This window comes from Pseudorca crassidens, chromosome 16 (assembly GCF_039906515.1).
Source record: "Pseudorca crassidens isolate mPseCra1 chromosome 16, mPseCra1.hap1, whole genome shotgun sequence".
NCBI lineage: Eukaryota > Metazoa > Chordata > Mammalia > Artiodactyla > Delphinidae > Pseudorca > Pseudorca crassidens.
This window is the reverse complement of record NC_090311.1, coordinates 73,599,431-73,623,184: the sequence shown is the minus strand read 5'-3', so window position 1 is coordinate 73,623,184 and position 23,754 is coordinate 73,599,431. Positions and strand designations below refer to the sequence as shown.

The 23,754-nt window shown below is 41.1% G+C and overlaps 1 protein-coding gene and 1 pseudogene across 15 annotated transcripts in view; both read left to right on the top strand.

Annotated features, from left to right (window-relative positions):
- LOC137209484 (5-hydroxytryptamine receptor 3C pseudogene) overlaps window positions 1-7,734 on the top strand; it is a 28,536-nt pseudogene extending 20,802 nt beyond the window's left edge.
- BICC1 (BicC family RNA binding protein 1) overlaps window positions 1-23,754 on the top strand; it is a 302,473-nt gene that overhangs the window by 166,085 nt on the left and 112,634 nt on the right. For 13 of the 15 annotated variants that reach the window (XM_067710906.1, XM_067710905.1, XM_067710904.1 and 10 more), the window contains one exon: window positions 12,746-12,815. In XM_067710906.1, the coding sequence (XP_067567007.1) occupies window positions 12,746-12,815 (70 nt within the window). Of the gene's footprint in view, window positions 1-12,118; window positions 12,138-12,511; window positions 12,531-12,745; window positions 12,816-23,754 lie in introns of those variants that run through there. The other 2 variants (XM_067710915.1, XM_067710918.1) reach the window with 2 other exon arrangements.

Sequence of the window (23,754 nt, the reverse complement as noted above, 5' to 3'; positions counted from 1 at the left end):
GTGTTAATTTCTGTTGTACAGTAAAGTGACCTAGTTTTTAATACACACACACACATATATATATATATACACATTCTTTTTCATATTCTTTCCCATTATGGTTTACCACAGGGCATATTGAATATAGTTCCCTGTGCTATGCAGTAGGACCTTGTTGTTTATCCATTCTATATATACCAGTTTGCATCTGCTAACCCCAAACTCCCAACCCTTCCCTCCCCCGCCCCCCTCCCTTGACAACCATGTCTGTTTTTTATGTCTGTGAATCTCTTTCTGTTTTATAAATAAGTTCATTGTATCCTTTTTTTTTTGATTCCACATATAAGCAGTATCATACAATATTTGTCTTTGGCTTACTTCACTTAGTGTGATAATCGCTAGGTCCATCCATGTTGCTGCAAATGGCATTACTTCATTCTTTTTTTTTTTTTTTTTGCGGTACGCGGGCCTCTCACTGTTGTGGCCTCTCCCGTTGCGGAGCACAGGCTCCGGATGCGCAGGCTCAGCGGCCATGGCCCACGGGCCCAGCCGCTCCGTGGCATGTGGGATCTTCCCAGACTGGGGCACGAACCCGTGTCCCCTGCATCGGCAGGCGGACTCTCAACCACTGCGCCACCCGGGAAGCCCTACTTCATTCTTTTTAATGGCTGAGTAGTATTCCACTATATATATGTACCACATCTTCTTTACCCATTCCTATGTCAGTGGACACTTAAGTTGCTTCCATGTCTTGGCTGTTGTGAATAGTGCTGCTGTGAACACTGGGGTGCATGTATGTTTTTGAATTAGAGTTTTCATCTTTTCCAGATATATGCCCAGGAGTGGGATTGCTGGATCGTATGGTAATTCTATTTTTAGTTTTTTTTTTTTTTTTTTTTTTGGTATGCAGGCCTCTCACTGTTGTGGCCTCTCCTGTTGCGGAGCACAGGCTCTGTACGTGCAGGCTTAGCGGCCATGGCTCACGGGCTCAGCCGCTCCGCGCATGTGGGATCTTCCTGGACCGGGGCACGAACCCATGTCCCCTGCATCGGCAGGCAGACTCTCAACCACTGCACCACCAGGGAAGCCCTATTTTTAGTTTTTTAAGGAACCTCCCTACTGTTCTCCATAGTGGCTGTACCAATTTACATTCCCACAAGCAGTGCAGGAGGTTTTCCTGAGAAACGTGATTTTAAAAAGCTGAGGAAAATGATAAGAGAAAGAAGGCAGATTCAGGAAGTCAAATATCTGTCTTAATAGAGAAAATAAGTGCAGAAAATATTAATGAAAGATAAGGAGGAAAAATACTTTCTATGTCTGGAAAAAAGTATCCTTTTCCCTTCATGATCTCTTTCTTATCACTGCTAATTCCTTTACCAATGCTTATTGAGATCCTAAGTGCTAGATTCTAATGTTTAAAAATGAACAAGATACAGTTGTTGGTCACCAGGAGCCCAGTTCATTGGTGGGACTGGCAACCTAAGCAAAGAAAGCAGCACGATAATGTTGCCACACCAAAGTGAGGGTGAGGAGGGAGAGAGCGAGCTGACATTTGCCTGGGAAAGTTGGAGGAGTTTTCACAGTGGAGCGCACATTTGAGCTAGGTTTTGATGGATAACTAAGTGTTCTCTGAACTTTCTGAAATAAATGAGCTAAACCTGCCTATAGTGTGAACGGTTTGAAACTCTTTATCAGTGATTTTCAATGGGGTGAAAAAGGTAATCTTCACCTTGCAGAGTGATGTGGGACCCTAAAAACGACCTTGCAAGCTGAAACTGTGCAAAGCCCTTTTAGTAATCAATGGGAAAATGGAATGATATGCAACCTTTAAAAATTTGTGTCAAAACATTAAAAAAAAATCTGTTCCTAACAGTCGTAAATGTATAGGAAAATGAAAAAACAGTAAAATTAATATTTATTCAGAACACTATATTTAAACATTAGAAATACTGAGAATTAACGTGTTTCATTTCTTTGTAAAAAGCTTGTCGAGTTGCAACAGCGCTAGCTTTCTTTTTGTTGTATAACTTAAAGCAGCAGTCCCCAACCTTTTTGGCACCAGGGACCAGTTTCACGGAAGACAATTTTGCCACGGACTGGGGGTGGGGGGTGGTGGTTTCGGGATGATTCAAGTGCATTACATTATTGTGCACTCTATTTCTCTTATTATTACATTGTAATAGATGATGAAATAATTATACAACTCACCATAATGCAGAATCAGTGGGAGCCGTGAGCTTGTTTTCAGTTGCCACTCACTGTGAGGGTTTTGATATGAGTCTGCAAGCAATTGATTTATTATGGTCTCTGTGCAAACCTCTCTGCTAATGATAATCTGTGTTTGTGGCCACTCCCCAGTGCTAGCATCACCACCTCAGATCATCAGGCATTAGATTCTCATAAGGAGCCTGCGACCTAGATCCCTCGCATGCTGCACAGTTCACAGTAGGGTTCGCGCTCCTATGAGAATCTAACGCTGTGGCTGATCTGACAGGAGGCGGAGCTCAGGTGGTAATGCAAGCGATGGGGAGGGAGCAGCTGTAAATACAGATGAAGCTTCGCTCGCTCACCCACCACTGACCACCTGCTGTGTGGCCTGGTTCCTAACAGGCCATGGACCAGTACTGGTCCGTGGCCCAGGGGTTGGGGACCCCTGACTTACAGTGTGGAGAGAGCATCTTTTCTGTGCCTTGAATTGTCAGCATCATAAGTCTGTATCAAATTCCAACATTTCATCTTTTGTACTTTGAAAGCTGTGAGATGTGTCCCAGAGTGGTTTTAATGTGAGTTATTGTGCTGGCATCACCTCCCCTGGGACATCTTCATCCTTTTTGTGACTACAGCTTTCATTTTTAAATTTCAATACCTTTGTCTTCACTAAGTTCCTCTGGCTGTGTATTCAGAGTCTCACACAAAGTGGCAGTCTCATTATTCCTGCTGTCACCTATTGATTCTTTTTAATTTAATTTATTTATTTTTGGCTGCATTGGGTCTTCGTTGCTGCGCGGGCTTTCTCTAGTTTTGGCGAGCAGGGGCTACTCTTCATTGCGGTGTGCAGGCGTCTCATTGCAATGGCTTCTCTTGTTGCAGAGCACGGGCTCCAGGTGCATGGGCTTCAGTAGTTGTGGTGCGTGGGCTCAGTAGTTGTGGTGCTTGGGCTCTAGAGTGCAGGCTCAGTAGTTGTGGCGCACGGGCTTAGTTGCTCCACAGCATGTGGGATCTTCTCGGACCAGGGCTCCAAGCCGTGCCCCCTGCATTGGCAAGCAGATTCTTAACCACTGTGCCACCAGGGAAGCCCTCAGCTGTTGATTCTACACCCATTGACATTGGATTCAAATTCCAAGTCCAGCAGTATAACTTTTTATTTCTTTGCTGCACTTTCATCTTCGTTGGCCAGTTTTCACTTTGGGTTATCCATTTTCATGTCACTTGGTTTTATCACTGGAAGACAGGAAGTCAGCACAATTCCTTCCTTTGGTGTCTATGCGTGAACGGATTACAGACGTCCCATGAGAAACCAGAGACAGACTTTGAAAGAAGCAACATGACTGATCGCTGATCGACATGAGCATCTGTTATATATGAAGTGATTTGTGAGCTGAAGAGCTGGCAGTGGAATTTCTATTTGATGCAACTACTCACAATCACAATTAATAGAATTTGGTAACTGGAATGTAATATTGGGGAATTGGTGGTGTTGAACTGAGCTGTGGTAATTAAAATCCATGCGTATCAAAACTTTGCAAAGCCAGGACTGTCTCTATGGATATCTTGAGTGGATTTTCCTGCCCTTTGTGGGAAGTACAGCATCTGTAGTGCTGGACACTGAGTGCCAGTGTGGCCCTCTTTTGTGTCACTGTGACAACCAAAATGCTTCCCACATTCTCCGTATGTGCTCGGGGTGGGGATAGGGTCACTCTGTCATTAGTTAATTGGAATGTTGAGGGGCGGCCACTCTGCTGCTGGTGAGCACTTCAGTGTTCATGGCAGAGTTCTGGAGCCATCTCCCCATGAGTGTGTGGTGCCTCCCCTTCCTTCGTAAGCCAAGTGAGGCAGAAATTGCCCTTGCCTGGGGAGTCACGTGACTAATCGTCTAGCGGGGCTTTGCCACATGCCTGTCTGCTGCTTAACCTCTTTGAATCCTGATTTCCTTATCTATAAAAAATGGTTTACAAGATTGTTGTGAGTACATGGTAAGTGTATGTGAACATCAGGCAAATGTGAGCAGTTGTTCTGACAATGATGAATAACCGAACCACTGAGATACATTTCTTGGATTTAAAATGAAATACATCAGAGGCCTCTAATGTCTCAGCAAAATCAGTATCCTCAGCTTTTAGACACCCCCTCGTGTGAGAAGTTCACTACTTTCCCATCTCCACTTTTCAGTGTCTTCTAGTTGCTCTTTTCTCGCTTTGCTCCCCTCGCGGTGAAGTTCAGCAAATTGACTCCTAATCCATCAGTATGTGAAGCACCTTGAAACAGCTTCCTCCCTGAAGATAGACCTTATTTCTCAATTGTTACAAGGAAAATAGAGCACACAAGAGTTGGTTTCTTGGAGAAGCAGGCTGCAGATGGCGCCCAGCTGGTAGGCATTTTGAATGATGAATTTTCAGTAGTTTAGAGTATAAATGTCGAGCATTCTTTTCCTGGTCCAAGAATAAATATTTCAAGTAAAGTCAGCATAAATAGACTTGTTTCAGGTTGATCTGACATGCTGATTACTCACCTGTGGATTTTTAACTTTACGTCTGGATTGAAGAATTTGGTGAAATAAGCACATTAGTAGAATGTTGTTGGTTTGGCAAAGGTTTCCTTCATCTGTAAGATATTATCCTGTAATTGCTGCAGACTTTCAGAATGTTGTAGTATAGTGAGCATTCATAGATATGTTCTCTTTCCACATGGTGTGCTAATCTGGAATTTGTGGGAGATGGAAAAAATCTACTATGACTTGAGCATTGAGGAATATAAATGGAAATTATTTTTATCATGAGTGAAACTACATGTGTAATTTAAGTTATGCTTGTTTATTTTATTCTAATTTTGGCAGGTTATTTAAGGACAGTGAAATTATTTAAATGATTCCATGTAAATCTGTGATAATTTTTTTCAATAGCTGATAGAAGTTTCTTCCAACCAGAAAAAAGCGTCTGGGCTTCCCTGGTGGCGCAGCGGTTGAGAGTCCGCCTGCCGATGCAGGGGACACGGATTTGTGACCTGGTCCGGGGGGATCCCACGTGCCGTGGAGCGGCTGGGCCCGTGAGCCATGGCCGCTGAGCCTGCGCGTCTGGAGCCTGTGCTCCGCAACGGGAGAGGCCACAGCAGTGAGAGGCCCGCGTACTGCAAAAAAAAAAAAAAAAAAGCTTCTATATTCCAGCTTATATAAACATTACCCTCCTTTCCTTCTTTCCCTCCCTTACTCCACAGAAACTAAAACCAAAATAAGAATATATGATTCCATGTTTATTAGGTACCTTTTTAATATAAGAAGCAATGCTGTGACTCTTTGATCAAGGAAACTACTCCCTGTTTATGAAAAGCAAATATGAATTAGAATGTTAAGATGGCTCTTTAGTTTCCAAAGCTATTATCAGCTTCTATCTTGATCAGATTTTTCATGACGAAGTACCCTTTAAAGATAAACTATAAAAATAGGTATTCTGCCTAATATCCACAATCTTAATTTTAATTGCTTCATATATTTCAAAATTGGTATTCTTAGGTCACATACTCTTGTTAATATAAGTATTTGCAATTCATTATATCTGAGATTAGCATAAGAATTAGGTTACATTTTAATAATTAGTCCCCTGTAAGTAATGAGTACAGTAAGCCTAACAACAGAAATTTAAAAGTTATTTTTCCAATAATTATATTTTTAGATGGACTCCTCCAAAATCTCCTCTCTCCTCATGACCTGTAGAATTGCTGCCTATTATGAGAGCAGCTAAAGAAGCCTAGCAGAAATTGGTAGGACTGAGAAGAGATTCTTTTGAGAGTGAAGCTGTCCAGAAGTTGACACTGACCTATTTGAGGTGCTATAAACATACAGCATCCAGAATTATGAGTTAGAACAAGTCTTTAAAATATTCAAGGTATCATTTAATGTTTATTGAAAATGACTCAACATCAGATATTTGTTCTTCAGGCTTTGATTTTTGTGAAGGTGGATGCCAGAACAATAATACAATTTAGGAAAAAAACACCAGCTGGGACTCACTTTAGGTTTCTTTTTTCCTAAGACCGAGGATAGTCATTTCCTTCTCAGAGGTTTTGTGGCTTTGTATACCTAGGCATTCCTAGCTTAACTGACATCAGGGTATTTATAGATTTTGTTTCACAAGGAAGCACTAGTTCATTTTAAGCATGTTTCCCAAATTTCAATTCAAATGTCACACAACTGGGGGACATCAACAACTTATTTTTTGGAGAGGGGTTGGTCAGTGTTAGCCACTTAATTGAATTATTCCTTGAATGCAAACTGAAGTTTTTGGACATCATCCTGATTTGCTTAAAAATTAGGGCATATCATGGGTTTCTGGGAATTGATTTCATTGTGAAGTTTTGCAGGAATTAATTGGATTGTGGGAAGTGTATATTATCCTTTTGAAAAGGTGTCAGTGTTTTCATACATTATAAGATCCACAGAATGAACTGCTCCAGTGTTCCTGTTTCCATGCTTTTTAAAAAAATGTCACTTTAATTCTCACTTCTCTCTTCTCTCTCTTCTCTCTTCTCTCTCTCTTCTCTCTTCTCTCACTTCTCTCTTCTCTCTTCTCTCTTCTCTTCTCACTTCTCACTTCTCTCTTAAATCTTCTGGATTTTCTGAAGACAGTGAGAGATTGCCCGCAGCTCCTGTGACAGTCGCTTCTGTTCATCTCCTTTCCCAACGTGCTGACCCTTTAGATGCACTAAGAACTTGTTACATCCACAGCCCAGTCTTCTCAGCGACTTTGACATGACTTGTGTCCCCACCTAAGCTTTTGTTCAACTCAAGGACATGACCTCTGTGAAAAGGAAAGAAAGCCTTTAGGTCAGGGTCGTCTGGTAGCCCTGGGACATCTTTTTAACAACATGTAGAATTCACCTGTAAGCTTTCTAGCTCTTTTTTTTTTTGCCGCTAGGAGAAATCCTAGCTTTATCTCTGACCTCCATTCATTAGCTGCTCTATTAAGGTTACAACATCCAGAATTATGAGTTAAAACAAGTATTTAAAATATTTAAGGTGTGATTTGATGTTTATAGAGCATGATTCAAAATTAGTAGTTTGTTGTTTAAGCTTTGGTTTTGTGAAGGTGGAAACAGGGGCCATGATAAGAGTAAAAAAAAAAACTCGATGGAACTCACTTTAGGATTTTTTTTTCTTTTTTTTTGAGATGTAAGATAGTCATTTTTTTCCGAGAGGTTTTGTGGCTTCTCTAATTTCAGCCACAAGCTTCCTGACCTCACCTTTTCCAGTTTCCCTATCTACAATACTTGTCTTGATGACCATTTAGGACATCTTTTTAAGCATAACATGGTAGAGACAGAGCCTCGGACTTGCTGCGTGCCGAGATTTCTGAATTTTGAACTCCCCGACCCCCACCCGTATCCTGCTTCTACCAGGGGACATGCGTGTCAGCCCCCTGTTGCAGTAACTCGGCTCCAGTCCTGGAATTCCTGGAGCAGTCTCCACCCACACCCCCAGGGGAGAACCGCTTCCGCTGCCTCCTCCTGAGCATGCGCCCTACTGCTACTCTGCTCTGCTGCTAGTGCTGCTCCCGTAATTGGCTGAGGTGAAAACCAATGACCAGTGTGCAATGTCTGAGCTGTGGGAACTGACTTGGAGTCACCAGAGGGGCTGGTTTAAAAAGCTTCATTGATAACTTCCTATGGGGAGTCTGACTGCCTGTGGGTAGTTACCCCGCTGGTTCTCAGAGTTTACCTGTAGCAGGTGATAGCGGAGCACAGGTCCTGGCTGACTTTGTGTCGTGTCTTCAAGTCTCTACTGTGCATGCCCATGTGCGGAGCCGTGGGCAGCTGGAGAAAACACACGACAAGGTCCCTGGCTCGGTGGTGTGAGGGGGCTTCGAAGCGCCTCTGCTGCACTGAATCCCCCTCAGCCCTCCAGGGTACCTGCTCTCCTTCCTTCTAGAACTCTCTACACACACACTCCTCTTCTGCCTTGGTCACTTTCTCCCCCCTTTCCCCAACTAGCCAACTTTTCCTTCTCCTTTAGGTCACAGTGTTAATAGGCCTTTCCTTGAGATAACTTTTCTTGACAGTACACTGCTGGGTTAGGATCCCTTCAGTACGCTCTTGTTGCCGTTCCCCATTCTGCAGCTTGGCACCCAGTACCTAATGGTGGGTTAACTAGTATTCTCCTCGCTAGACCACGAGCTCCTGGAGGGCAGCCTGGTCTTGTTTGCTCTTGTATCCCTAGTGTCTAGGACAGTGCCTGGCCAGAGGTCATCAATGTGGAATGAACACAACAACGGTATTACCGAGCAATCGATACGTGCCACGCTCTGTGCTTTGGGTTTTCCACATATTTTCTTAGCGAAGCACGACAACTCTGTGAGTCATTAATTGTACAGAGGAGAAAAGTGAGGCTGCTGAAAGTAATTTGCCCAACATGATAGCTAGAAAGCGGCAGAGCTGGTCCTTGATTCTCGAGCCACCCGCCTTTCATGACTAGATTCAACACAGTGATGAGTGTATAAAGGGATGCCGGAGAAGGCATCCATTCAGAGCTCCGTGTGGGGACTGCAGCCTGGTGAATGGCCTGTGAGGTTGGCCTTGGCTGGCCACAGTCAATGGAATTGCCTTTTTTTTTTTCCTAGTCATATGGGAAAGGTCAGCTCCAGATGCCAAATTCCAATAACTAATAATATTTTTTCTCTAAAAAATTTGACATTTATTGCAGGTCATTGGACTTTGGAGATCATGTGGTATAGAAGATAGAACTCTGGTTTTAGAATTAAGGATACTAAGCTTAGGATATTGTCTCTTCCTCTCAAAGACAGTGTGGATGTGGGTAGGTTGAATGTAATTTTTGGGGGCCCCATCACTTCACTACACAATAGAGACACTGGACTGGTGTGAGGTCTAGAGGGAGTGTGTGTAAAGAAGGCATTTCAACTTGATGGCTGTTACCTGCTAATAGGATATTTTCTGTGGCAAATGATTTTCTGTTATGGAGCATCTGTTGGTGTTTATTTATGGCTGCGTTGGGTCCTCATTGCTGTGCGCGGGCTTTCTCTAGTTGTGGTGAGCACGGGCTACTCTTCCTTGCCATGCAAAGGCTTCTTATCGCGGTGGCTTCTCTTGTTGCAGAGCACGGGCTCTAGGCACGCGGGCTTCAGTAGTTGTGGCACGCGAGCTCAGTAGTTGTGGCACGTGGGCTTCAGTAGTTGTGGCACGTGGGCTCAGTAGTTGTGGCTCGCGAACTCTAGAGCACAGGCTCAGTAGTTGTGGCACACAGGCTTTGTTACTTCGCGGCATGTGGGATCTTCCCGGACCACGGATCGAACCTGTGTCCCCTGCATTGGCAGGTGGATTCTTAACCACTGTGCCACCAGGGAAGTCCCTCTATTGCTGTTTAATAAAAAGAGATGATCATATTCAGGGTGGTTTCTGGGAAGCTCTCCAGATGATTAAGATTTCAGGAAGTTATGTCTTCCAACTGTGTTTGACAAGGAAGCTTCTTTATTAAGTCTTATAGTTATGGAACCTGATGTAATTTACTGGATTAAATGGCCAAATTATTTCATTCACAAAAAGTATATAGATTATTTTCTTTCTGCCTCCCCACCAATAGCATTATAAATAGTAAGATCTTAATTTCCCATTTTATCTCTTAAGGTGCCTTAGTCACCTTAGAGGAAAACTCGCAGTCTGATTTTAGTCACTATGCGGATATGTGTACAGTAGCTGGAGCTAACAGGTGATAAGATGTGACCAATGACAAAGCCCTCCTAAATGGGCCTTCCTGCCCTCGTTTAGTGACTGATGAACTCATTCATAAATTTACTTTAACTTGGCTTTCAGGACTCGAGTGACTTTGCAGGTTATATTTTGGGGAGCCCTTTGCTAACCTTCCCCCAACCCCGACCTTTCATGATAGGAGCCAGAGTCACCTCTGTGAGCTGGCCCTGTGCCAGCACCCACCCCATTGTCAGGTAGTTGCCTTTTTTGTCTGTCTGTGTCCCTGACTTGACTGTAAGCTCGCGAACACCAGGAATTGTTTCTTATTCATTGCTATGGGTCCTGGCACTTGGGGCACCTAGGGAGGCTTTTGACAAATATTTGTAGGTTCTTAAAACCAGTCAGTCTGCACAAATCCTAAAGCATGTTTTCAAATGTGTATATACACATTCTTTAAAGATGGAGGCCCTATATTCAGTACAGTATGGTGGTTAAAAGGACGGTTTTTGTCAGCAGTCTGGGGTTTTTATCCCCACTCTGCCGCTTCCCAGCAGCAGAGGAATAAAGAAATCCACTTCCTAAGGGTGTTATGTAGATTCATTTGCCCAAATAGATCTGCGCTTGCTGTGTGCAGGGTAGAGCGCTTTTATTTTGCAGAGACAAACTATAAACAAGTAAACACAGAAAACAGGAGAATTTCAGACTGTGGTAAGGGTTAGGAAGGAATCGAACACAGTGAGCTGCTTGGGAGGGTGCCCGAGCGGGAGGGGGAGCCGGGGAAGGGGGCAGCTGGGGCCCTGAAGGGGGTCCGCTGGGCGCCTTCCTGGGGAGGCTGTATGGCCTCAGTCGAGGGGGGTGATAATAATTTATTTTATTTTAAAATACGGATTTATGTGTCAGCCCCAGTCTCCCAATTTACCCCTCCTCTCCCCTTTCCCCCTGGTACCCGTAAGTTTGTTTTCTACATCTGCGACTCTATTTGTGTTTCGTAAATAAGTTCATTTGTACCTTTTTTTAAGATTCCACATAGAAGCGACTTGATGTGGTATTTGTCTTTCTCTATAGATAGCTCATAAGGACCTGCTGTATAGCATGGGGAGCTCTATTCAGTATTTTGTGATGAGCTACATGGGAAAAGAATCCAAAAATGAGTGGATATATTTATATTTATACCTGATTCACTTTGCTGTGCAGTAGAAATTAACGTTGTTAATCAACTATACTCCAATAAAAACTAAAGATACAGAATTACAGTTAACTAAGCAGTTTCATGGAGAAGACGATGAAACACGTGAGCAAGGACAGCATAGATGGGAGGAGAAGGGGCAGGGGCCAGATCCGGAGAGTTGGGGCAAACAACCTCCAGGGCCAGGCCAGTCCCTCGACTTTGTAAAGACCTCACTTTTGTTTTTCAATTTTTAATAGAGATATGGCTGTAGGGAGCTATTTCTGTTAAGAAAAACAGCAGTGCAGGCACCATGATAAATGGCCAGTTGAGTAATACAGACACAGTGATGAGAATGGTAAGTGGCTCCTGATCTCATTGTGGGAGACCCAGTGGGGGTTGGAGGGCAGCCCAGGATCTCTTGACCCTGACTAAAGGGGGCATCTGGTCCTCAGTGCCAGCCAAGTGTTGCCATGTGGGAATGTGGGCTCCAGGTGCTAAATCTGCCACGTTTTCCAGAGAAACAGAAATGTCTCTGTGAAATTCCCAGATTTAAAAATGTTGGCTTACATTAAAAAAAAACTTATGGCGGATTGCATAAGAATGCATCTGTGGGCTGACAGGCCGAAACATCTGCTGCAAGCCCTTTGCTGCTCTGATAAAGGGGATTAAGTGAAGTATGATGCATGTTAACATGTTAACCATTTAGCCTTGTGCCCAGAACATAACCAACACGGAGGTACTTTTTATTAATTGCGCTGTTCATGCGTTTCATTGCCTTCACCATTAATTTGTTTAGTTACCTCTAAATCCATAAGTGGTAGTTGCTGTCATTTGCGTACTGATTTGTTCAGTTCTTTGCTTTTATTCAGTTGTTGGGTGAATTTTATATGCATGGTATGAAAGTAGACATTAAACTAGGCTAATTTAAGTGATAACAGTGGAGAAGAATGAAGGGTTCGCCTTTCTCGGTTACTCATTTTTCTCACATTTACTGTCGACTTCCTTTGCTCTGCAGACGCCTGAATCACTTGTTCTTGGGCTTCAGCACGTTTGGGTCTCAAGTCCTTCTGGCCAGCATTAGGTGCGTGTAACTGCGAAAGACCTGTGGCAAAAATGCCATTTTAGAGAGGCGAAAGATGATGGGAAATGCAGCCTTATGACGTGATGTCCCGTTTAGAGGCTTTTCATCAGTTTTAATGAAACACAAATGTGTCCAAAGCAAGCTAATTTTTTTTTTCCCCCAGAAAAAAAAAAAAAAGCTTCATTTAGGAAGGCCTAACCCACATCGTTCTGTATGACAAGGATCATGTTTGGTGTGTTGCAATCTGTTGGTGATTGCTTTATTCAGCACAAGCATCTTGGATGGTTTGGCAACAAGTTGGGTTAATTACTTGTTCATGTACTTTTTGGTCTCGTCTCTACGTTAGAATTCTGGAGCATCACAGAGAGGAACGCTGGGAGTAACAAAATATATGTGAATATTTCTAATAGATTAAAGGCTTATAAAAATGCATCTCTTTCCTTCCCCCAAGGGTTTTTTTTTTTTTTTTTTTGCATTGTTTTAAAAGGAGATCATTTTGTTGCATCAACATGAGCCTAAGGACTTGAAAATAATTTTTTCCGGGAAAAAAATCTGTAAGTACAGGTTCTTAATTGAATCAATAATTTTCTCTTAATTTTTTGCTACAGATCATGGAGGAAACAAATACGCAGATTGCTTGGCCATCAAAACTGAAGATTGGCGCCAAATCCAAGAAAGGTAAATCCTGAGAGATGCAGAAATTTTTGGTAACGGAGGCTGCGGAATCCCTGCGGGTTTCCTGGGGAGAAAAATCAACCTTTATCCCTATCATATTTGTCCCCAAGTATTTGTTAAATAGCAATATTTGGGGAGGATTATCATAATGAAAAATAATGTACAACCTTTTATCCAACAACAGAATAATATTTTTAAGTATTCTGTTGTAATAGAAATGTTACTATAGATGATATTGTGGCAACTTAACGATGTCAAGGATGACTATTCATTCGGTGCCCATGAGTCATGGTCACTGTCTCCACATATAATAATGTGTTTTCAACACATAAACTCCCACTGCGTACACTTTAGGCTTCTTGTTTATGTACCAGATTTAACAGTTGATTGTTTTCCCCTCCAATATGCTAGGAACTTGGATTTCCTTTTTTGACTGCTTCTTCTCCTCTCCGTCTGTTACGCAGTGAAGAACACACTTGATTACTCTTTTAGGCTGAGCATTTCCCTTGCCTGGCCTTTCCTCTGCTTTAACCTAGAGGACACTCACTAATGTGTGGATGGTCAGAAAGGGAAATATAGGACCCTTATTTCTTCCAAAATTACATAGTATTTTCTAATGATCTGCCAGTATATACTTTTATGGATAGCTTTTCTTTTTCAAGGATAACCTCAGTGTCAAGAAACTTTGTTGTGTATACTTCATTAAAAATGCATGTAGTCACTAGGAGATAATGGAAAACTATCACCAAGCAATTAAAAACGCGATGATTGTGTGAGCTGAGCGTTATCTCTTGTGGTCTAGCTTTTTTGTTGTTGCTCTTGAGTTTTGTGTTTGCTGCCCCTTCTCCCTATGACTTTTATTGCTAAATGATACTAAACACCACAAAATTGGTCAATTTTCTTGTTTCTTTTCATCCAGATTGTCTTCTTTTAATCTCATTTTATTAGAGCTACTCATCACATGGAATGTAAATTATTTTGAAGTTCTTGTTATGAGTGTGGTTAACTGGACGACAGTGGACTGGAATTCCTACTGAAACACTGATCTTGTTACTTTCTTATTTGTGACCGTAGTGGCGAGGGAAAGGGAAGCTTATGTGCTAAACGGTGAATTTCCAAGTGGAATTCCACAACTTTGTAGAAACCTTGCATTTACTAAGTGCTATAGGATATATTCTCAATTACTCTTCAGTGTGTTGAGATGTTTTATACTCATTATGCAGAAGGAGAAACTGCTGTTAGTGGGCTATCTACCTATTTGGTTGTTTGCTGCCGTACAAAACTCCCTGGCTGGCCACTTGGGTAAATTGGAACTTGAACATGAACTGGAGCCTTTCCCTGTTGTCAGGTATTTTTACTTAAAGAATGACATGAGCTTCATTACTAGCTTAATAAAAATGTAATTTGATCGGTCTCTAAAGAAAACCCCCTAGGAAATATGAATATTAAAACAATCCCAGATAATTTTGGATGGCTTACTCTCTTGCATTATCCACGCTACGGTTTTCCCCCCACTATCAGGAGAAACTGAGAATTGATTCATTTTTTTAGTTTAAAATGTGGTTACAACTTTAGAGATGTTAGATAATACGGAGATGGATAGATTAAGATAGTGTTTTAGTTTCCAGTCACTGACACATTAAACCCATTCAGAATCGCCAACTATATTCCACATTATGATTATATACTTTGCTTTGAAAATAAGAATATCTCAGCACTACATTTGAGGGCATTTAGCATAATTTCCACATGGTTAAAAGTTAACCTTTGGAATTGTGCCTAAGAATTGATCCCTCCAGGCCTAGGTCTACAGACATCATTTTATTTTTTATTATTTATGAAGTGCTATAAATGTACACAGTACTGTATGATGAGCAGAATGTGCCAGAAGAGAGAGGTGGAGCTCAAGGAAGAAAGAAAAAAATGAAAAGGTTTCCTCAGAGGAAATTGCTGTTGAGAATTGACTGGAGTTGCCCTTGTTACTTGAAGACACAGCTGCTGAATAATCAGATCTTGACTAACGTCCCTGATATGTGTATTCCTGTATTATTTTCTAAATGGTCTAATTCAGAGATGAAGTTTGTTTGACTACAATTCGTATTGAGTAAAAGTAAAATGAAAATGGCAGGGGGAATTTTAGAAGGTAATTATTTGCTCTTTCATCTGATCCTTTCTTATCTCTCAATGTTGTAGAGGAAAGAGTTAGTGGTCTTTCTTTTAAGACTTCTTCATTCCAAACTATTATTATTCAAGAGACCAAAGAATATAAAAGTATCTAGGGACTCATGCCATGTTTTGGATGATTATTGAATTCTAAATCCCATGGTGATGTGAAGGTTTAGAATATACAGATGATCCCTAGTGTGCCAGAGAGGCAATGCAGCCATCTGTTTGTGTTGTATTTCACCTCCTAGATTTATGATGCTTATTGGCTGAATATTTGAGCCTAGACAAACATTTTTCATGGCTACTGTTACCATAGTCTGTCCCCTTCTTTACCTTACTGGAATTAGTCCTGTGTTTTTCAAATAAACTTCTAGTAGTCCTGTCCAAACTGTAATTTTTAAGTCATCAGTCCTTTATCAGAGCAGCTGTATGGCTCCTTTGGTTGATGTGCTGGTAGGATCCTGTCTGACAGAAAGGCAAAAAGCCAACAGCCCGAATTTGACATCATTTAGAAACTTAAGATTCTTCTCTAGAGATTCTGGCTCAGTAAGTCTGGGGTGGGACTGGGAATCCATATATTTAACAAGTTCCCTTGGTGGCTGTTAAGGTTGAGTTTGGGAAACAAAATCTCACCATCCGACATGGAAATATGATTTAGTCACTAAGGAGACCATGCGTTCAGAAAGCAATGGCTGGATGATGACTGCGATTGAAAAAGAGGCAGAACTGTTTGGAGGTAAACTACTCCTGGAGTGTTCCTCTGCTGTCTTCCCCTATCTGCCCCTGTGATCAGGTTATATTCTGGTGGCCAGTTAAAATAGACGTTTCGGGCTTCCCTGGTGGCGCAGTGGTTGAGAGTCCGCCTGCCGATGCAGGGGACACGGGTTTGTGCCCCGGTCCGGGAAGATCCCACATGCCGCGGAGCGGCTGGGCCCGTGAGCCATGGCCACTGAGCCTGCGCGTCCGGAGCCTGTGCTCCGCAACAGGAGAGGCCACAGCAGTGAGAGGCCCGCGTACCGCAAAATAAATAAATAAATAAAATAAACGTTTCATCTTTGGGGGGGGAAAAAACCCAGCCAGAATCCTTCAGCAGTCAGTCACTTCTCTTGGATAATGTCCATCTTGGTTTCTAAAGAACTGCACCTGTATGGATTCACTAATCTTAAGTTTCTGTCATCTTTGCAATGAGTTAATGTGAATAAGTTTAGAACGATGATAACCTCATTGTTCAGCGCCTGTGTGAAATGTAATTTTGGGTAAAAGACCATCTGGTGTTTGTCCCCTCCCTCTACCCCTCTTCCATGCCACCCTTCTCCCCCTTCCTTCTCCCCTCTCACCTTCCCTTTCCCTTTCTTCCATTCCCCTTTAACCATAGAGAATACACTGGAAAAAATGTACTAGGAACATTGTCAGTTAGTAAGCAGGGCATTTTGGGGAAGTGCACATTTTATGGTATAAACTCAGGGACTATAGAATTTAAAAAAAAATTCCCTAGTATTTGAAATTATTGGGAGATCGAATCCTTATTAGAGTCAAAAAGAACTAAGAATTTAAGATTCAGTATAATGGCACTTAAATAGGGACGTCTAGGATTGTCTTAATGGGGGTCATGATGAAGAAAAATAAAGCAATACTTAGTATTTCTTCTGTATAACATAAATTTATTTTGAGTGGAAGAAAATAAAACTTTCCAACTGTTGGAGTCAGAATACTAGAACATTCTGCTTTCCATAGAAAGACCTGAGGTTTGTGCCTGTGAGAGCAGTATTCATGAATTAAGGTGGGGACTTCCCTGGTGGCCCAGTGGTTAAAACTCTGTGCTTCCAATGCAGGGGGTTTGGGTTCGATCCCTGATCAGGGAACTAGGTCCCGCATGCTGCAACTAAGACCCGGCGCAGCTAAATAAATAAGTAAATACTAAAAAAAAAAAAAAAAGAAAGAAAGAAAAAAAAAAAGAAGGTGCTGGGAGTTTCCTGGTGGTCTAGTGGTTAGGATTCCAGGCTTTCACTGCTGCGGCCCAGGTTCAGACCCTGTTTGGGAAACTGAGATCAACAAGCTGCATGGTGTGGCAAAGAAAAAAATTAAGGTGTATAATACTGTAAGAGCTTACTAACAGAATAACTTCAGGCACTCATTAAAATTTTGAAAGTTTTTCTGAATCACAGCCTGTTTTAAAGTAAATGCAGCTTTACTGAAGTACAAATAATATTTTGAACAAGTTTGAGTGTTTCGTCAAATGCAAGTCCTGCCAAAGCTGCCTTAACAAGTAGATAAAAGTGATTTGGTAATGAGAATTTATCGCAGTGGTATTATTGTGCTGATGCTCCGTGATGTTAGATGGAGTTTATTCTCTCAAATAAGGTAAACATTTTTCTTACAGTCTTCTTCTTGCTCTTAATTTGCTCATCAGTCTCTTTCTTCTTAGACTGGCTAAAGGTAAAATGTGGCTAAAAATTGTTTAAAGTTTTATGCCAAATTCCAAATAACTAAGGTCAGCGTTAATGAAGCTTTATTGTCTTTTGTTCTGGGAAGAGTTGTCCTGCAGAGTTTAGCGATAGAAACTGTTGTCTGCAAGTGTTTCTCTTACGACACTTTCGATGCCCCAAGACAGAGGGAATGAAAGGTGTTGACTGGGTTGCTTTGATGTGTCCTGTTTTGGAGGCCATTTGGCACCAAGTTTGGCCATTCTCTTCCTCCTAGAATAAACAAGAGGGTCATCAAAATTCCATGAAGTTTTATTATTTTTGGTTGTCTTCCATCAGAACAAGCAATATCTAATACAAAATCTTAGCATGAGAAAAATTGTAGACTTTTCACTTTATTTTTTCCAGAGGAAAATGTTTTGCTGAGTGTACTTAAACTTTTGTCGTGTGTTCACATTGGACTAGATAAGGATTTTAACGTGGTATTTATTGCTCAAAGGGCAGAGGGCAGAAAGGAGACCTGGCATAGCACATGGACCACAGTATTTCCAGTGGTGGGTTGTGACCTATTAGTGTATCAGAAATTAATTTAGGGGTCACAACCAGCATGTAAAAAAACCACTTCTAGATTAGAAAACATCAGAGTGTAAGAGTATTGTTTCATGAAACCTTTAGTCATGTATGTCACTGTTTGTATATACAAACAAATACACACATGTATTACTAGGTCATGATGTAAAATGGGTGATAAAGAAAGGTCAAAGAACACTGTTCTAGGCAGTTAGTTTCTCAAAGGGTAAAGAGTACATGCATTTTGTTCATCACTGTGTTTCTAGCACTGTAACCATTTTATGGTTGGCGATCGGTCCCTCAACTCAACTCAGTCGTGGGTATAGTGGAACTATGAGTAGAGGTGGGAATGTATATCACTAAGGTGTATTGTGTAGGGAAAAGATTTAGAATCACAGCCTTCACAGAGGAGTGGCCTTCACTATTGAGAAAATTATTGACTAATAATTTTGGAAAGAAACTTAAGGAAAATGATCTGATGGTTGTCACTCACGGGACCCTTGAATGAGTAAAACTCTGGTACTATTCTTAGTGGGTGTGTAAATGAGACTCAAGACGCAGCCTCCTGGTTGTCTTCCAGACCGGAACTGTTTTGATTGTGGTTATTTTAAGTAGGATTTAGTTATGTAATTGATACATCAATAGTAGTATTGACTACTACCATTTGTTGAGACCTGCTGGGGCCAAGCACTCTGCTAAATATTTTACATATATAATCTTATTTACTGATCGGAGCAACCCGTGGTGATAGTCTCATTTTACAGGTGAAAAATCTAAGGCACGTGAAGGTCAAATAACTTGCTCAGGGTTTTACAGTTAGTAAGTAGCAGACTACAGACTTGAACTCTTATCTGTTGTCAGAACCCCACATCCAAATTACTGTACTCTAATGCCTTTTCTCAACCACAACCTGGTGGAGAAAATACCTTTCTTGATGCCTTTTTTTAATTCCGGGGTGTTCTCTCATGTAGCATCCCTTTGTCAACTGTTTCCAAGAATAGCTGATTATAGTCAGTAATAACAATCAGTTTCATAATGCCTCAGTCCTTGGGAATTCCAGAGGCTTGAAGATGGGCTAAGTTTAGCATGTCTTTACAGGTATAGATGACACTTCAGTTTTCAGGGCAGTTAGATCTGACAGTTATAAAAAAATATGAGGGGAATTCCCTGGTGGTCCAGTGGTTAAGACTCAGTGCTTCCACTGCTGCGGCCTGGGTTCGGTCCCTGGTTGGGGAACTAAGATCCCCAAAACCACGTGGTGGAGCCAACAACCCCCCCGCCGCCCCCTCCGTGAAACTGCTCCTAGCTGTGTTCATGTAGAAAAATGCCTCTTCTGAATTTTAACTTGATGTTTCATGCCTTCATGTGCTATTTCCTTAGGAAGAGACTTTCTGATTTGTCATTAAGCTAAACAACTTTGAAGATGGATTTGAAAGGAAAGTAAGCTCAGAATATGTTATAAATTGCTTGGGGGGTTTTTGCTTGCGTTTTTGCCTTCCATCTTTGATAGTAATTTCTACGACCTGTCCAGGAACCTTTGTATTTCTCCTGGGTAGAAAGATTTTGTACTTAACAGTTTTGCATATTATTGATGTGACTCACCATCAATCGGTGAATGCTAATTAGGGGCCGCGGGTAGGAATTCAGCCAAAGAGCTGAAAACGTTGTATGCAGCGTACTAATAGTCTCTCTGGTTAGAGAGCGCATGATCTAACTAGGACGTCTCAGAGGAGGATAGAGCCCTGGGGTATTTCTAGTTCTTGAAGCTTCCAGTATACTTAAACAATAAAAGGCTTATAAAAATTAATATGTATTTTAAATATACAATTTGTCAGTATATCTCTTTCTACGTGAATAACCTCACTTGTAGATAGTACCAAACATCCAAATATGAGATCCTTTCTGATTACGTGTGCTCTTGACATACAACATACACACACATCATTTCACAGGTGAGATGACTCATGCTCTGTGACATATTATCAGGACTCAGGACCTGAGCTTGGGTTCATTTCTTTCTTTCTTTCTTTCTTTTTAATTAATTAATTAATTAATTAAATTTTGGGCTGCATTGGGTCTTCGTTGCTGTGTGCGGGCTTTCTCTAGTTGCGGCAAGCGGGGGCTACTCTTCGTTGTGGAGCACAGGCTTCTCATTGCGGCGGCTTCTCTTGTTGCGGAACACGGGCTCTAGGCACGCAGGCTTTAGTAGTTGTGACATGCGGGCTCAGGAGTTGTGGCTCACGGGCTCTAGAATGCAGGCTCATTAGTTGTGGCGCATGGGCTTAGTTGCTCTGTGGCATTTGGGATCTTCCCGGACCAGGGCTCGAACCCATGTCCCCTGCATTGGCAGGTGGATTTTTAACCACTGTGCCACCAGGGAAGTCCCTTGGGTTCATTTCTTGATCTCTAGCTGGTTCCCTTATCTTCCCTTCTGAAGGCCCCAAGGATTAGCTTACTTGCTCATCTTATAACTGCCACAGGCTAGCTGCTCTTTCCAGTCTTTTCTCTCTTTCCTGTACCAGGGCCAGAGAGGAAGATGGTTTTAGCTTTTCAGCTGTCCTCTCAAACCTGAAATAAGCAAATATACCTGATGGTTTTTTAGAAAGATATTTTTCATTAACTTAGTAAGGAAACAAATTTGGAGTAGAATGGCGAGGTTAGAAAGTAAGTGGAAAAGTGAAAGCATTTAAAGAATAAGACAAACCAGAGACTGGGAGAAAATACTTGCACAAGATATATCGGCTATTACCCAAAATGTACAAAGAACTCAAATTAGGAAATGAACAACCCAATTAAAAATCGGGCAAAAGACCAGAACATACACCTCACCAAAGAAGATATACAGATAGCAAATAAGCATATGAAAAGATGCTCAGTATCAAAAAAAAGATGCTCAATATTATATGTCATTAGGGAATTGTAAATTAAACCACTACACATCTGTTAGGATGGCTGCAGTCCAAAACACTGACAACACCAAATGCTGGTGAGGATGTGGAGCAACAGGAACTCTCATTATAATGCTGGTAGAAATACAAAATGGTTCAGCCACTTTGGAAGATGGTCTGGCAGTTTCTTATAAAACTAAACATAATCTTACTATACAGTACAGCAGTTGTACTCCCTGGTAGTTCCCCAAATGAGCTGAAAACTTATATTCATGAAAAAAACCTACACACAGATGTTTATAGCAGCTTTATTGATAATCAAACTTGGAAGCAACCAAGATGTCCTTCCGTAGGTGAATGGATACTGCCAGACAATGGAATATTATTAACTGTGGAACTGCCAGACAATGGAATATTATTAACTGTGGAACTGCCAGACAATGGAATATTATTAACTGTGGTACTGCCAGACAATGGAATATTATTCAGTACTAAAAAGAGATGAGCTCTCAAGCCTTGAAAAGACTTTGAGGAATTTTAAAATGAATATTAAATGAGTATTAAAATGAGTAGTACTAACTGAAAGAAGCCAATAAGACATACTGTATGATTCCAACTATGTGACATTTTAGAAAAGGCAAAATTGTGGAGACAGTAAAGAGATTAGTGGTTAGTATTTGCTAGGGGCTTGCGAGGAGGGAAGGATGAATAAGCAGAACACAGAGGATTTTTAGGGCAGCTAAACTGTATGATCTAAAATGGTAAATACATGTCATTATATATTCATCAAAACATACATTCATCAAAACCCACAAAATGGGTTTTGATGTCGATGTGATGTTGACGTTCGGGGAAGCAGCGCCTGCGTGTGGCGAGGGGCATATGGGAACTCTGCTTTCCATCAGTTTTGCTGTGAACCTGAGACGATTCTAGAAAATAAAGTCTTTATTAAAAAAGTAGTCCTAGATATTGGGCACAACACTTTATAATCAGCATTTTAAAGTGTATTATATGCAAAGATAATGTTATATGAGCAATAACTCCTTAATGTATAAGTTTAAAACCATGAACTCTCTTGAGAACCAGTGAAAAGTTTTGTAAAATAAAGAAAAGAAAGTGAGAAGGATGATTAAATGGTAAATCACACCTTTTTATTCCCCGGAAGGTGACTGGAGCCAAGTCATGATATTTCTTTGTGACCTCTGTCTCCTGAGGAGCGCTCCTTTTCCCTCAGTTGTCTTCTTATCCTGAACAGATGTTTTATTTTTATTATTATTTTTAAATTAATTTTTATTGGAGTAGAGTTGATTTACAATGTTGTGTTAGTTCCTGCTGTACAGCAAAGTGAATCAGTTATACATGAACATATATCCACTCTTTTCTAGATTCTATTCCCATATAGGTCATTACAGAGTATTGAGTAGAGTTCCCTGTGCTATACAGTAGGTCCTTATTAGTTACCTATTTTATATATAGTAGTGTGTATGTGTCAGTCCCAATCTCCTAATTTAAGTTTGTTTTCTGCATCTGTGACTCTACTTCTGTTTTGTAAATAGGTTCATTTGTACCCTTTGTTTTTGATTCCACATGTAAGTGTTATCATGTGATATTTGTCTTTCTGACTGACTTCACTCTGTGATAATCTCTAGGTCCACCCATGTCGCTGCAAATAGCATTATTTCATCCTTTTTAATGGCTAATATTCCATTGTATATATGTACCACATCTTCTTTATCCATTCCTTCTTCGATGGACATTTAGGTTGCTTCCATGTCCTGGCTATTGTAAATAGTGCTGCAGTGAACATTGGGGTGCAGATGTTTTAAGTCCATTGCCTTTAGTGAAGAAATTGCTATCCCAGGATCCCTTCTAACTACAGTTCTTTTTTCCTTGTTAAACCCTATGAGGAGGAAGAGCAAAAATATTTATTTGTCTACCTTGTAATAAGCCTTGTTCTAGGTGTGTTATCTCTCATAATCTTCACTATAACCTTATATGAATGACCTTATTATCCCTATGATACACGTGAGTAACTGTTGGAGAGGTGGTATAACTTCTTCAGTGTCATACACAGAATTTGAAATGATGGAGTTAGGCCATAAACCTTGATTTCACAGTTCAAGGTAATTCCCTCCACCCCCTAAGCATGAGCCTAGGTGCTCATGATGAGTTTGGTCACCAAAGGAATGAAGATTCACCAGCACGTTCATTTAGGGAAACCCAGGTTGAGAATATGTTTCTTAACTATCTCTTTAGGAAGAAATGCAATCCTAACTCCTTATACCCACATTTTAGAAGCTTGCTGGATGTCCATCTTTAAAATTTTTTTCAACCTAGATTTTTTATTTCTTTGTGCTTTTTGCAGTATTTTTCCTTCCTTTTCTCCTCTTTTAAAACCCATTAATGGTTTTACTAGGATTTGCATAAAATAATTATCTGGAGTAGTGGTTCTCAAGGTGGGATGGTTTTATGCCCCAGGGGACAGTGTGGAACTGCCGAGATAGTTTTGGTTATCACATCTGAGAGGTGGTGCTACTGGCCTCTGGTGGTTAGAAGCCAGGGATGATGCTGCAGCACACAGGACAGCCACCTACAATAAGAATCATTTGATGCAACATGTCAGCAGTGCAAGGCTGAGAAACGCTGAGCTTAGAGGAGCAGGCGTGGTATTGGGAGACAGCTCTCTGCACAGCCCTGGATTCTTTTTTATTTTTATTTTTGTAATTTATTTTTATTTTTAGAATTTTTACTGGAGTATAGTTGATTTACAATGTTGTGTTAGTGTCTGCTGTACAACAAAGTGAATCAGTTATACGTGTACATATATCCACTCTTTTTTAGCTTCTTTTTCCATATAGGTCATTACAGAGTATTGAGTAGAGCTCCCTGTGCCAT